Source organism: Falco punctatus (assembly GCF_963210335.1).
Source record: "Falco punctatus genome assembly, chromosome: 20".
Classification (NCBI taxonomy): Eukaryota; Metazoa; Chordata; class Aves; order Falconiformes; family Falconidae; genus Falco; species Falco punctatus.
In genome coordinates, this window is record NC_137600.1 from 5,285,952 (window position 1) to 5,300,682 (window position 14,731).

The 14,731-nt window shown below is 53.7% G+C and overlaps 1 protein-coding gene across 1 annotated transcript; it reads left to right on the forward strand.

Annotated features, from left to right (window-relative positions):
* Positions 1 to 3,327: 3,327 nt before the first annotated feature.
* Positions 3,328 to 10,902, forward strand: EIF4EBP1 (eukaryotic translation initiation factor 4E binding protein 1). Its single transcript, XM_080370585.1, has 3 exons — positions 3,328 to 3,547; positions 8,943 to 9,113; positions 10,491 to 10,902. Exons 1-3 carry the CDS (start codon positions 3,400 to 3,402, stop codon positions 10,520 to 10,522), a joined length of 351 nt encoding a protein of 116 aa, XP_080226711.1. The 5' UTR covers positions 3,328 to 3,399; the 3' UTR covers positions 10,523 to 10,902.
* Positions 10,903 to 14,731: the final 3,829 nt, after the last annotated feature.

Consider the following 14,731-nt stretch of genomic DNA (forward strand, 5'->3'; position numbering starts at 1 on the left):
TGCAGCAAACCCTCCTGTAATCAGCAGCCCGGTTAGTATTGCTGGAAGTGCCACTGGCGATAGCCCGGGGACGGGCAGGGGTTGCCCCTCGCTGCTCTCATGCCAGTGGCTGCAGGGCAGCGGGGAATGGGCTGCCACAGCCCCCAGCCAACGTGTGTGCAATGCAAACTTCAGTTATTTCACGACTTATAGGACAGATTTCCCTCCTTGGGAGCCTGCTAGAGGGGCAGGTGTTTTACAAAGAGCCACCCCTGCGCAACTAAAAGGGATTTAAACCAGGTCAGTAGCAAAGACAGTGCAATTGCTGGTGAGCGGGCGAGGAGTTGGACACTTATGTGAAGCAATTCTGCTCCCGATGTAGAAGGCAATAACCTTGTATCACATGAGGATGATGAAGGGGTTTCAGCCCTATCAGCTGCCCAGAGAAATTGCAGATGAAATGCCCTAGAGATGCTGTAAGAAACCCACGGGTGCTGGTGGCGTGGGCATGCAGACACCAGGGTGTGATGCGTCTTCCCTGCCCGCTGGCACAGAGCAGGCAGTGCCACAGCAGCAGGAGCTGGTGTCCAGGGGCATCTCACAGCCCCCTGGCCAGAAGCATCCCTGGTCCCCTGCCTGCTGCCAGGAGCGCTGAGCTCTGGCAGGTGCTGGGGCGGTGGCACTGTGGCAGGGCTGGGGTCACTGTGTCCCCCTTGGCCTCTTTTCTTGGTGATTGTCGGTGCCGTCCCCATGCACAGAATTGCAGAGAAATGCCAGACATCCCAGCGACAGGGGGCACAGGGGTCCTGCCCTCCCCGAGGCACCACTGATTTATTGCCCAGGGCTGGTTGTTCCCTGGCCAGGGGTCCAGGTGGTTTCCCCTTTCTTCTTGCTATTTTTTAATCTCCAGCCTGTGTGGGAAATTGGAGACAGCGACAGACGAGGAGGAAAGGCTATTGTTAGGGCTCTGGGCTGTGCATCCCGGACCAACTCACTCGGTGCCAGCTGGGTTCTGGGGAGGCCTCTGCAGCGGGAGAGATTGTATCAGCAGAGTCCAGGAAGGATGTCGCTGCCAGCCCGGGAGAGCAGCGTGTTCCCCACGATGGGCTGGAGCTCTGCAGAGCCAAGCAAAGGCAGCGAGAGCTGAGCATCCATATCCTCGATCCGGGACAGGGACTGGCTGCCTCGCACTGACCAGCTCTGCTGGAGCCTTTCGGGGTCTCCCGGGCACCCCAAGTGCTTCCCGGGAGCCCCCCTGATGGGGATGCACCTGCAGGTCTCACGGCACAGAGAAGCCATGGACAGAAAGGGTCCCATGCCCTGAAGGGACATCTCCAGAAAGGGCATTTCATGGCATTTTGAACACTGAAGGGTTCCCCCCCAGCACCGAGTGCTGCAGCCAGTCCTCGCCCGTACCCTGACCCAGGGGTCCCTCAGGTGCCAAGGGCAGATGCCCCAATGCAGTGGGGGCTCATGGCCCCCTGCTCCACCCCAGCCAGGATGTGCCCTTAAACCCTGACCCCCCGGCTCCTTGACCCCGTAATGGTCCATTCTCTGGGAGGAGGAGGAGGAAACGGCGGTGGACCTTGTTATTCGGCGGCGGGACGCCTCGCTGGGTTGGGGGTCAGCGCTGATGTCATTCGGCACAGCCGGATATGTTATCTTCCTGCCCCACCGCCCCGTAATCGATTCAGCAGCTGACATGGGGCGAGGGCTGCCTGCCTGGCACCACAGCCTGCCCAGGGTCCCTGGGGGGCACCGCCGCCTGCCCAGGGTCCTTGGGGGGCACTGCAGCCTGCTCGGGGTCTCAGGGGTCCCTGGGGGGCACCGCAGCCTGCCTGAGGTCCCAGGGGTCTTTGAGGGGGCACCGCAGCCTGCTCGGGGTCTCGGGGGTCCCTGGGGGGCACGGCAGCCTGCCCAGGGTCCTGGGGGTCCTCGGGGCACAGAGCCCTTGAAGCACCTCACTCCATAGCCAAGCCTGGCAGGAGACCACTGCCCTGGCCACACAAACGCTGCCCTGGGGAAAGGGCTCAGAGCCCCCTGGGGACCCCCAGCACCCTGGGGCTGGGCAGGATGCGGGCAGTGGCTGGGGAGCTGCAGGAGCCAGGGGTGCCGGTGCCAAGCGTGGTGGAAGCGGGCCAGGGGAGGACGATGGTGGCGGCGGCAGGACCCGGCACAGTGTGCCACCCAGCTCTGCGTGCTGGGGCCAGGGCGATGGCAGCTGTGGGCAGGGGGGGCTGGCTGTGTCCCACCACCGCCTGCACCGGGGCAGCAGCCCCAAGGCCCTTTCCCAGGATGGCCATTGCTCGGCCACCGCCATGGTTCCCCCGTGCCGCCGGCACCCACGCTGGCTCCCCACATCCCTGCTGTTGGCGCGTCAGCACCGGAGCAGGGGTCCTGCGGACCAGGGGTCCTGCGGGCACTGCTAGGGGGCGAGGAAGAGCCGAGGGGCTTTTTCCAGCAGGTTCTGCCGCCTGGAATCTGGGAGCACAAGTGGCAGAGACACCCATGGCTCACACCGGTGTGGGGGTGGCGGCGGCGGCCGGTGTGCTGAGCACCAGGCAGGGTGGCGGGGGCACTGCTGGGGGTCGCCCCCTTCATGGCCATGCCACCCCTCGGCCAGGCTCAGGGACCCCTCTGCCTCCCGCCTGGCAGGCAGGGCTGAGCAGCAGGACCACCCTGTCACGGGTGTGGAGGATGGTCCCGCTGCGGGGTGCGGGGTCTGCCCATCCCAGGGGGCTTCGTGCCGGGCTCCCCCCGGGGCACCCCAGCTCTGCCCGGCCTGGGGGTCCCGCACAGCGAGCGCCGCACGCCGCTGCTCCCCCCCCTCCCCGCACCTCAGCTGCTCTTTAAATCTTTTATTTCATCAAAATTTAAGAAAAACACCAATTTTAAGGAAAAAGCCCAAGCGGAGCAGCCCTGCCCGGTGGTCTCCGGCATCCCCGGGGGCACGGCGTGTGGGGGGGCCGACACGCGCTGCGTGCCCCCCCTCCTCCCCCGGCGTTTGCTGCCAGCCCCGCCGGAGGTGGCAGAGCCATTTGGGATGGGGGTCAGCCACCCAGGCAGGCAGACATCTGTCCCCGCAGGGTTCGCACGGGGACCACCCGGGACCTCCCACAGCGGGAAGCCCCGTGTGGAGCAGGCGGGGGTCACTAAATGGGGGGGAGCACCCCGCGGGGGCGGGGCCGGCGGGCACAGGGACCCATCGTGCGCCTGAGCGCGCCCCGCCCCCGGCCAGGCCCCGCCCCGGCCAGGCCCCGCCCTCCATCAGGCCCCGCCCCCCGACCAGGCCCCGCCCCCGACCAGGCCCCGCCCCTCCGCGTCTCCCGTCGCACCCCGCGGCGGAAGAGGCGTGCCCGCAGGCGGAAGCGGCGGGCAGGGCGGGCAGGGCGGCAGCAGCAGCGCCCCGGTCCCGGCGCCATGTCGGGCCGCTGCTGCCAGGGGCAGACGCCAAGTCGCGACATCCCGGGCCCTGGCAAATGCCTCGCCCTGCCTGACGGTGCCCCGCTGCCGCCTGGCGACTACAGCACCACGCCGGGGGGCACCGTCTTCGGGACCACGCCGGGCGGTGAGCGGCGGGCCGGTACCAGGCCTCTCCCTGCGGGGCGGGGGTTGCTCGAGGGGGAGCCCCCCCCCCGCTCCGGGTGCGGGTAGTGGCCCCGGTTTTGCGGTGGGAATGGGGTGACCCCCTGGGGGGGGCTCTTACCCCAGCGCGGGGTTACAAGGAGGCCCTTGTGTCGGCGGGCGGCGTGTGGGGAGCTGGGGGGCACCTGTTCCGGAGGGGAGGGCTCTCGCTTTGACCAGAGGAACGTCCAGGGAAGGCGGTGGGGGGCCTGTCCCTTTTGTCTGGGGATCGGTAGCGGGGAACCCTTTCTTTGCCCAGGGGCTGTATGAGGGCTTGGGTGGGCTCTCACTTTTCTTAGGGTTTGTCTGGGGGGCCTTGCTTTGGCTGGGGGGTGTACGGGTAGCAGGGGGGGTTGCTGTCTGCGGGTGGTGTGTGGGGAGGGGCCCCCGTTTGGGCAGCAGCAGCATGGGGGTTCTCGCTTCAGGGGTGACTTGGTGCCTGGGCTCTTGTCTTGCAGGGGAGCCCCGTGTGTTGGCAGTGGGGGGTCCCCCCTTGCTGGGCCGTGGTCTGGTGTAGCAAGGCCAGGCTTTTCCCTGGGAGTTTGGCCACTGCTGTGCTACAAGGGAAAACGAGGGATCCTGGGGGGGCTTCCACCTTCCCCAGAGTGTGCTGGAGCTGGGGCAGCGCAACAGCATCTGCCTGGCTGCCTGTGCTGAAAGCAAGGCTGCTGTTTGTGCTTCTGGGTAGCCTCACAGGGAGCAAATCCATCTCCTGATTTGGGTTACTTATTAATTCTAATCTCTAATATTTGTTGTTTCATCTGGCAATACGTAAACCCTGGGACCTCTTTTTTTTTTTTTTTTTTTTTTTTCCTTGTCCCAGGGTGCTCTAACTTCTGAAAGTGCAGTGCTTTGCTACCGCACAAAGGCAGTGGGCTGGTTCCCTCTCTCTTTGCTGTGAGTCCCGTTGTGCAGCCCTCGTAGCTGCGCCTGTGCGGCTGCCAGGAACAATATCTCTTAGGGACTGGGTCTTCGAATAAGGATAAACTGATTGTGGGAGTTGGCTGTGCTCACTGCCTGCTCTGAGCTGAGGCAACTAAGGGGGGTTGCAATTACAAAACCTGTAGGCTTAGCATCTGTCTTAGCCATGCCTGTGCCTTCTGTCCCCACATACAGCAGCAGGGACATAAATGTGCAAAGATCCTAAAAGGGCTTGTCCCTCTGAAAGGTCCACATCACTTGCTTGAGTGTCTGTTTGTTTTGAGTAGTTTGGCTTTCGAGACAAGTGACTGCTGTTCCAGATGATGACACTGGGGACCAAATCAGTTGTGTGTATTTCCAGCTATGGCAGCTGCCTGGGCTCCTGCTGATCAGTGGTCTGAGATAATTTTTTCCATACCTTTAAGAATTTCCTCCCCCCATGCTGCTACATAAGAGATAAATTTGAGCAGCAGGAATGATGAAACCATGCTTGAATTTCAGCCAAAAGAATGAACTAGATGGGAGGCAGAGGATAATGTTTTGTTTGTCCCTCAGGCCTGCAATCTCTACAACACAGTATTTCAGGAGTTAAAATTCAGAGAGAAGGGGGAAGTCAGTTTTGCTGACTCGCTTGATTTTTTTGTGTCTGTGCAGAAAAGCTTAGTTGGGCATCTGAAGTTCTTGTGTTGTTTTTGCCATATGTTCTCTCTTCTCTGAAAGCAGCAAATAACTGAAGTACTTAAATAGCACTTGCAGTAATTATGCCATGGAAAATAGGAGAATGACTTTCTCAGCTATATTCATGTGCTCTGAGTAACAGAGTAGAGAGGAACAATTAACAGTGCTGTGCAGCATAATGAGCCTTCCAGGATTATCATCTCTGTCTCCGGGGAGTTAATGAATGTCTACAGTGTGGAGGAGAAACACAAATCATGTTTATTGTTAGGGTGTGCGCACCTGGCAAAATCCACAGTGCTCTTATGACTTCGTGATACTTTAGTTTGTCTCCAGCCTGTTTGAGGACAGGTTGTGCTGCCTGTTCGCCTTCCAGTGTCGATTTTGGGTGCTAAAAGGAAGAATGATTTAAAACTTCTGAAGGACTTGGTGGGGGGATGTTAGCTTTGAGTTGTTGGTCTGCATTGGTGGTCACTGTTGCAAAGAATTCCTTGGCCTGTACAGTCAGGAAGAGGTGTCATGAAAACATTGTTAATACGTTTCACACCAAACTCTCCAGATTGATGTACAGAAGTGCACTTTAAAGAGTGCTGGGGCCAGGCCAACTTGGACTTAGAGCCCTTCTGCTTCCTCACTGTGCTCTCTTCATCTGTTTTCTGCTGACCCATGTATCCACTGATTCAGGCAGAATACTTTGCATTGCTCCTTTGCATATAAGCCCTGACTGCTGTAAAAATAATCTTGGGTTTCAGAACCGCTTGTTTTAGGTCCTTTTGTTGAAAATGCTCAACATGTGTAGCTCACTGGAAAAAGTCTGAGATTTCCTGCAAAGCAGTAGGTTAAATCTGAAGAATTGGAAGAAAAATAGCAAATTGGTTTTCTTGTGCAAAACCTCTGACTAATTTTGGAGAAGAATTGAGGATTGTAATCTCTGAAGTCATCCCCCTTCAGCTGTAGGCAGCGCTGGGGATACGAGTGGTGGAAAAAGGTCTTGATGTCAGAGTGAGAAACCCACAGCAGCAGTGTGGGGTGACTGAAGGCTTTTGAAAAGGCCGTACTCCACAGCTACAGTGTGCTGACTTGTGTGCATCCAACAGCCAAGTTTATTGACCTGGAAAGATTAGGGGAACGCTTGCTTTTCCAGTTGTCAGACATTTTTTAGACCAGTGTTTTCATTACCACCTTTACTCTGATCTGACTTTGCTGCTTGCGGTCAAAAACACAAACTTTTCTTCCTCTGCAGGTTGCTTTTGAGTCTCCAGAGATGTTGAAGTAACAGCCTAAACTGCAGTTTGGATAAAAGGGGCTGTTCTGAAGAGGGCAGGCAGTCATGTGCTGTGGTGCTCTGAAGCATCCTCCCTCTTCTCCCAGTACCCAGGGAGCGGCTACAGCCCACTGTGGGACAGATGTGAGCAAGCAGCATTTTGCTGTGGTTTCTGGGCCTTGGTTTGGTGCCAGCAGTTAGGGGAAAGGATTTGATTTTTCCTTTTTCAGCTACCTTCCCAGGTCTCTGTGATCCTCTCTGGAAGGGAAGACCTTTCCTGTCCTCTGCCATCACGGGCAGCAGCTGGTTTTCTTACAGCAGTCAGCAGAGGTAAAAAACAACAGTATGAAGGATCATGGAGGAGCATGTAAGAGATGATATATGACCTTTAAGTGTAGTCTGTTCTCAGGATTCCCGCTGTGCCTGTCCTGGCTCCTTGTCTGATTGCCAAGGGCACGTGCACACATTGTCTTCAAGTAAAGCCCATGTGCAGTAGTATCTGGGGAGTCCTGCCAGCTCGGTCCATCACGAGCCAAGCTGCACAGCAAGCCGCAGTGCTTGCTGTGAGCAGTGCAGAGTGGGTGCTGAGCTGCTGGTGCTCGCAGTGTCCGTTGCAGACGGAGCTGCCTCCAGTGCTGCGGGCTCAGCCACAGAGGTGTTGGCCCTTTCAGTGGGGACATGGGATGGCCTGTGGAGCAGCACAGTTCACAGCACCTGTGTTCCATCAGGACCAGAGCAAAATGTGTGTATTTGGCAGAAAGGGAGTGAGATGATGTACTGGCCACTGCTTCAAATCTGGTGTTTCATCCTGATGAAAATACTCAAAGGGAACCACATTCTCATCCGGACTTTCCAAGCTGTGCAGTGCGGCATTCGGCTGCTGAAGCCACAGTGTAACAAGGGCTTTCAGGGGGCAGAGTGGTCCCCATCAGGTGTAGTCTTTCCTACTAAATACATACTAACCTCCCTTGCAGCAGGAGCAGAGCTGCTGTTAGCTCGGCTTTGGGTGCTGAAGGAGCCCATTTATGGCCTCCGGCCCTGCCTGTTGACAGCTGAGGCTGGGTGTCCTGCTCCGGCTGGTTGCAGGGTGTTTGCTTTCGTAAATTCTGGGCATGTGACTGTCAGAGGAACGTGAACCAGGCATGGAAGCTCTTGTCTGTCTGAACTGTGCTCCTGATACTTGGTACACAAGCTGCAGTTCTCGGAAGCTCTGTCCTCCTCTGTGAACCTCCCAGGAATTTAACGCTTAACTCATGGACTAGCCACCCGCCTTCTCAAATCCAGCCAACTGCTAGAGCACTGTTCTGTGTCAGTTAGATCTACTCTTGGATCCACTGAAGCAACTCAAATTTAACATCTTTTAAGGAAAAGGTTTTCAGTGTTTTAGGAACTCGGTAGGAGAAGTTTCTTGAAACACGATACCTGGTTACATTATTTTATAGCCATGCTTCAAAATAAAGTGAGCTTAATGTTCCAGGACAGATGTTAATGGGAGCTTGTTTGCCTACACCTGTGTACTTTCAGTTAATGCTTTTCAGGGAGCACGCAAGGGGAGTTGCCTTTCCCTCTTGCTGGAACCCGGAGCAGAGCAGTAAGGGCCTGGCCCAGAGAGGGGATTTGCACGCCTCCTTTTGAGGAAAGAAAACATTGTTTTCCAGTACTTTATGGGTTAAGGCTGGGGTCTGTTTGGAGGAATCCCTCTTCTGTGTGTGGTTTTTGAGCTTTTTCCAGCGCAATTCCTTTATAAGGAACAGGCTGTTCAGTCCAGTGGTATTCCTAGAAATCCATGCCCAGAGCAGAGCTCTGCTCTCACTGAGGTTTGCTGTAATGCGCTGGAGCTGGTTTGTTGCACGTAGGACAGGGAGAGCAGGTCTGGTTAACCATTAAAACAGGCGGGCATTAACAGTTCTTGTATTCAAGCCTTTTGGAAGGGGTATGTAACTGTGCTGGACAGTCAGCACCCTGTACGCGAAAGCAAATGCCTGTGTTGGAATTTCTGCTGGGCTCTGCCACATCCTACTACCTGGTGTGGTGTACACTTGTGTCTACCTACAGTCCTTAGCCCCTGACAACTTAGAATAGCTTGTTTACGATCAGAAATTAAATTCAGTGTACTCTGTTTCCTTTGGGGGGTGTTGTGATGTTGAATTAGGTAGAAGGGGCTGGATCTATTGCACGCGGCATCAGGCTGGGTGTTGGAGTCTTTAGTTCTCTCTGTAACAGGCTGCTAGCATTAGCTGTTACTTGGGTACCTGGTGCTGGTGCTTTGTGCTTGCTGCTTTTTTTTTTTCAAATCTAGTGTTAATGGTATCTGCCTTTCCTGCAAGGTAGCATGAAATGCCAGAGTAAGTGCTATGTAATAGGTATCAGTGCACATACAACTCCTGCTGTTGCTTTACACATCTGGCTGTGAAGATGGCCCAGCTGTACTCATGCATCAAAATGCTAAAAAACTGACAGTGCTCTTGTCTCCCCACAGGTACCAGGATTATTTATGATCGTAAGTTTTTGATGGAGTGCCGCAATTCTCCGGTTGCCAAAACACCACCTTCTGACCTTCCGGACATTCCAGGTGTTACAAGCCCAAATGTGGAGGAGTTGAAGATTGAGAACAACCATGTCCAAAACTGTGATGAGAAAGTAAGCGCAGGTGAGTGTAGGCAAAAAAACCTAGTGAAGCACACTGCTTTTTCCTAGAAATACCAACGTTTACACATGGAATGGAGCTGGGAGATCCCTATAATCTTTGGTTAATACTCTAATAACTTCTTGTAAAATCAACATGTGCTTGATGTTACTCGGTCATGAGGTTCTCATGCTATTTGGTCCTGCTGTGGTCCCCAGTAATGTGAGACTTTTTTCAATTAGTTAAATCTTAGTTAGATCACTTAATTCTCATTAATTTAGCATATGGGGAGCTGCTACTGGATTAATAGTCTGGTAGTGAGAGAAGGGGTGCAGCTGTTGCTGCCTCTCTGTCCTGGACCATTTTGTAGCTGCTTTGCATTTTTTAAAAAGATCAGATTACAACTCAGAGTAGAGTTTGTTTGGGGATTTTAGTATCAGCCTGAGTTGTAACTTCCTTTTGCCTTCTTTGTTTTGGTTTGGTTGTTTTTTTGACAGCAAGGCAGATTCTGGTGTACAAGTAAGCTCAACTTCCGTAGCTAGGGTATAATAATACCCGCTTTGTATATATCAAATATCCAGTATCCGTTGCTGTCTGTAGTGGGTTCAGCAGAAGCCTGTAGGTGTGTGTGATAGCCAGGTAGAGGTTAGTCCACAGGAGAGCAGGGCATTGGCACAGTTGTAGCAACATGAGCAAGTATTGCTCTTGAACGGTGGGGTTTTTTAATTACGTGAGATTACTTGGTAGTTTCAGGTCGCTTCAAGTTACTTATGTTCTCTCTAAAAATACTGAATGCTCATTATCTGGTGTCTGTGCTCACTCTAAGCAAAATCTTTCCGGAGTCAGTATTGCTTAATGTGTTTTTTTAAACACTGTTGTGACCTTCAGTGGCTCACTGGATTCTCTGGCAAACTGAAATGCAGGCTGCATGCTGGATGCCAGCTTGGCTGTGACTCTTCCAAGGAAGGTCTGCCCTCAGGAATAGATCATCGCTGCTCACGCTGGCATCCTGTCAAATTGCGTGAGCTGTGGTAACAGCTGTAGAGATAATAAGTTGTGAAATGTGCTTTTGTGTTTTTGGTAACAGAAGTTTGTACCACTGATGTCATAAACATTATTCTTTATGTTCCTTTTTACAAGGAAATCCAGGGGTAGAAATAAATAAAGGGCATGCTCTGCCCCTGCTCTTGTTTGCCTGTCTGTAGGATCCCCTCTACACACAGAGCTTATGTTTTGCTTGTACAAGATGGTTTTCGTATCAAGCTCCATGCCTCAATCCAGATTTTAAGTCCAAACTGCCATATTTCTAAAGTACATCTGACAGTTGTTTCTTCAGTAAAATATTTGGTATATAATGTGAAGCTTTGAGGACTCACTTGTGGGTTTTGTCCCTCTCAACAGGTGAAGAAGAACAGTTTGACATGGACATATAAAGCACGTGCCCTGAGAGTGCTTATCCAGTGAAGCACCAGGACCTTGTCTTGAGGATTCCCACCAGCCAGGCTTAAAAATAGCCCATGCCTTGAGTGCCTTCCTGCTTCCTGGGAAAGGCAGTTTATTCCCTTCCGAGAACAGAGTGCGTCCTGTTACAAGGACTGAGTCTCAGCCTCTCTGTGCGGGTGCGAATACACAAGTGCAGCCCCTGCTGATGATGGGCCTTGGAGTGCCGGAGGAGACACTCTCAATGATTGTTTTTGTTTCCAGTTTTATGCTTTTGTTAATCATTTTAATACTGTAAAAGTTACAGAAATGCAATATAAGGGAGAAATAAAAATCATTTTGAGTCTCCTGGTATGGAGATTAATGCAATAAATACAGCTTCTGTCCTTTATTCATTCCAGTGAGAAACTGCAAGCCTGTTGCAGAAAACCCGATCGGGCGAGTTCCCCTGAAAGGCAGAGGCTGACGTGCCCTAAGCCCTCCTGGCCAAACGTCTGTGTGTGTCTTGAGTGCAGCATATGGTCACCACAGGAAGCTTCAGTGTGCTCTGAGCCTGCTTCCAGAAATAAGTTAGTGAAGACTGTCATTCATGGTTTTCCAGATGGTTCTTTCGCGAGGTCATGGGGTCAATGGTGCAGGTGTTTGGACCCATTTTTTTACCATCCCTGATGAGGGGCAGGACTCAGTCAGGCTACAGGTGGAAGCAACTGAAATTAGTTCTATGGGAGTCACCTGCAGCTGAGCACTGTGGGGTGGCCCTGACTCCCAAGCTGCCTTCTGCCCTGCCAGGGAAAAAAACAGCTTCTGGCTTCTGTGCTGCAGTTCCTGCTTCCCAGAACAGTGGAGCTCTTCCAGCATGCAAGTGAGTGCTTAACTACATTTTCTGCTGGGTTTTTGATCTGTGCTGAAACTTTCATGCTGTTTTACACTTTTCTCCTTTTTTTTTTTTTTTTATAACTTGGTGGGCAGGGATTAAGACCTTTGGAAAAGAGAGGGTTTAACTGTGAGGTTAGAAATAAGCCTGTTGGGTTTGAGGGGAATTTTCATCTGAGAAAGTAATTTTAGTGTGGGAGTGATCAGCTTGGGCCCCCAGAGCACGTGTCTGAGTTTCTAGACTCGGTGCAGTTTAATAAGCGTGTTATGGAGCAGTCTGTAACGTTACTGCTTTAGGGATGGTGCTGATGGTGGCGTCTTGTGGTGCTGGTGGCTGAGGCATCTCAGAGAAGCAGAGTGCATATTAATACAGACTTCCTAAAAGGCAAGTGTCTGTTCAAATCGGTCTTGGCAGATAGCATTTAAATATCTGCTAATTAAGCTCAATTGTGACATTATGATATGCAAGCCTTTAATAATGAGTAACAGAAGAAACGGAGACAAAGCAATTGCTGCAGATAAATTTGCATTTCTTTAAGATAAGATTAAGTGTTTCTCTGAAACCTTAATGGGAACAGATTCAAATGTATTGCCCTCAGGTGTCACTTATCAGTCTTGTAGCTCCATACCAGCTGCTGGGTTTTGTTATAATGTGACTTTAGAGAGGAGCTGCTATCGCTGCTGGAATATGCGCTGTGACCTGCAGCCAGAGACTGACTCGTCCTCCTCGCTAAATTAATATTTTCAGATAGAAATGGCACTACTAGGTTGTTGCGTTGCTGGCAGCATCATGCTGGGGTTCAGCTCCATGTACCCTCGGAGCCCTCCTGCTCTGGTCACTGTGTGTCACAGCAACCTCAGCTTCCATTTCTGGGGGAGGCAGTAAATCTAGTTTTAAGGAAACTTCCCGTGTTGATGTTAATTTGTCCAAAGCCATTACTTTAGGGAAGACTGAAAAAGCTGTGACAAACTTGCGGCGTGTTTGCGATAATTCGGTCTATGCACTCAGTGCTGGGGCTTGTTTTTGTGCTCTGTCTTAACCGGAATGTTTGTAATTATTGCTGGAGCGTGGCTTTACAACCAAGAGTCGTATTCATGTAACCCTTGGCAAATAGGTTTCACGGGAAAAGGACTTTTATAAGCAGGATGGGGTTTTACCCCTCTTACTCTCCTGCAACACTCCTCCACAACTCGTAACACCCACTTTATGTAGCGTTAAAGTATTGGCAGTGGTAGAGGCATCTGTGCAGCCTCCTGGTCCCTGCCGTGTGCTCGTCCTGGCCTGCTACCTGCGTGACTGGGACGTACCCAGCCGTGGCACTAACGCAGGGCGGCGCGCAGGGCCAAGGGCTGCCGTTGGCGAAGCAGCTGTGAGACCCGGCACTCGCCCTGCGCCTGCTCCCTTCACCAGTCAGGGTCCTGCTGCGCTGCCCGGGGTGAGGATTCGATGGGGGACATGGTGCCGGTGACCCCAGCTGACCAGGGTGGCAGAGCCGTCCCGGTGCCCCCACCGTGGTGCCATCCCCAGCTAAGGGCTGCACAGCCAGGGAGCTTTTTGGGGAGAAACAAGCTGATTTTCAGCCTTGGTGCTTTTTTTGCTGGGTTTCTGACACACAGTGGCCCAGATGTGAATGGGAGCTACATGATGGGGTTTTATGTCCTAGAATTGTAGAGTTGTAATCATGTCGGTACAAAGGCAGCTGGCTGGGTTTTTTGAAGTGTCAGCTATTGCAAGTAATGCTTTTAAATCCTCTTCCACCCCAGTACTAGAGGGTAACAAGTGCTGTAAGTGTGAAGTATTTCATCCATGCCCATGACAGCTTTGCATTGGTATCTGCGTGCTTATGTAGATCTCGGGGGAGCATCAAAGCACCAGGTGCCTCCGAAAGCAATTCCTAGCTGATAATTCGGAGAGGGAGAGCACCCTGCAAAGCACCCAGCCAGGTGCAAGAGGGGGTCCAGGAGGGGCCCCAGGGCACATCAGTGCGTTTGCTGGGGGCAGAGCAAGTGGCTACCAAAGCTGTGAATGTGATGCAGCAATGTGGCACTTGTGTGCATCTGCTGTGGTGTAACTCGTCCCAAGCCTGTGCCTTAAACTTCTCCACCCACGGTGTGGGACTGCGTGGCCTGAGCATCCCCTGCTCTGGTCCTTTGCAGTTCGTGTCCCTCCTTACACCCCCAGCCACTGCTGCATCCTTCAGCTGGGCATTTTTGGATCTGTCTCTTGCACGCATTCGTGTTTCTAGCGCTCCAGGCTTGCCTAAGCCATGTAAGGAGCAGCTTAGCGTTTCCAGGGCCGCTCCCTGCTTGACTGGGGTTTGTTCCTCACCCAGCACTTGCACAAACAGGCTGAGGAGCAGTTTCCGTCACGGGCTGAGCCCCAGGCAAGCTCAGGCTGATGCACAGCTGCCCTTGCACACACAGCAGGAGGGGAGGCAGCTGTGGGTGGCTGCCCCACACAGCTGGGATGCTCCGGGGAGGTCCAAGGGACAAGTGTTGGCTTTGTCATTGCATTTTCCGTCCCTGCCCCTTTTTGTCTCAAGCAGAGCAGCGCAGCATGCCTGTGTCCTGCTCAGCGTCCTGGTCATGGGACAGAAAATACTTGCTTGACCCAGCTAGTGCCTTAATCCACCATTTGTGCAAATATTACCCTGCACCTTTGATAAGCCCTTCGGTCTGTTTGTTCTCACTCTTTCCTCGTGGGTCCAAAGTAAACCAGCCATACCTGCCTTCCCTCCCTGACCGTGTGCCCTTCCTCCCGAGGCACGGGCAGCAGCTTGCACACAGGCAGTGGTGGCTGCAACTTGCTGCTGTCACCAGCAGCAGATGCTGCTCTTCGGTTCAGAGGGAGTTTGTGGACCATGAGGGTCTGGCCCTGTGCAGGGTGAGGGATGCCGGGAGGCAGACGGGGCCGCAGGTCCCGATCCCAGCCAGGCTGCAGCTGCTCCGTACTCCAGTGGTCCCCGAGCGGTCGCTGCTTGCATCCCAGTCTCGCAGCATCAGTGGGCAGCACTCCTGTAAAACCCTGGGCACTTGCCCTGCTGGAAAACCTTCCCTGCGTTGGGAAGGCTCCGGTCCTTCCTATGCCAGTGTGTAAGGATGCTAAAGCCAAGCCAGCCCTTCCAAAAGCAGAGACCCTGCCAGCTCCCTGGCACGGCCGGGAGGGCAGCGAGCGGTTTCAGCTCTGCAGCAAAGCTCCCGCTGGAAAGCTGGTGCCAAACCTGGCACCTGCTGCCTGGGCCAGGCTCACAGGAGCATCCCCGAGTGTGAGAGCAGGGTCTGGCCACCGTGCCAGCAGAACCCTGCCCTGCCCGCGCAGTGGGACCAGG

What these genes read in the sequence shown, in the direction of transcription:
- EIF4EBP1 (XM_080370585.1), top strand. Translation starts at nt 3,400, where the DNA reads ATGTCGGGCCGCTGCTGCCAGGGGCAGACGCCAAGTCGCGACATCCCG. An exon ending in CTTCGGGACCACGCCGGGCG is followed by an intron (nt 3,548 to 8,942) that starts GTGAGCGGCGGG and finishes GTCTCCCCACAG; the next exon opens with GTACCAGGATTATTTATGAT. An exon ending in TGATGAGAAAGTAAGCGCAG is followed by an intron (nt 9,114 to 10,490) that starts GTGAGTGTAGGC and finishes CCCTCTCAACAG; the next exon opens with GTGAAGAAGAACAGTTTGAC.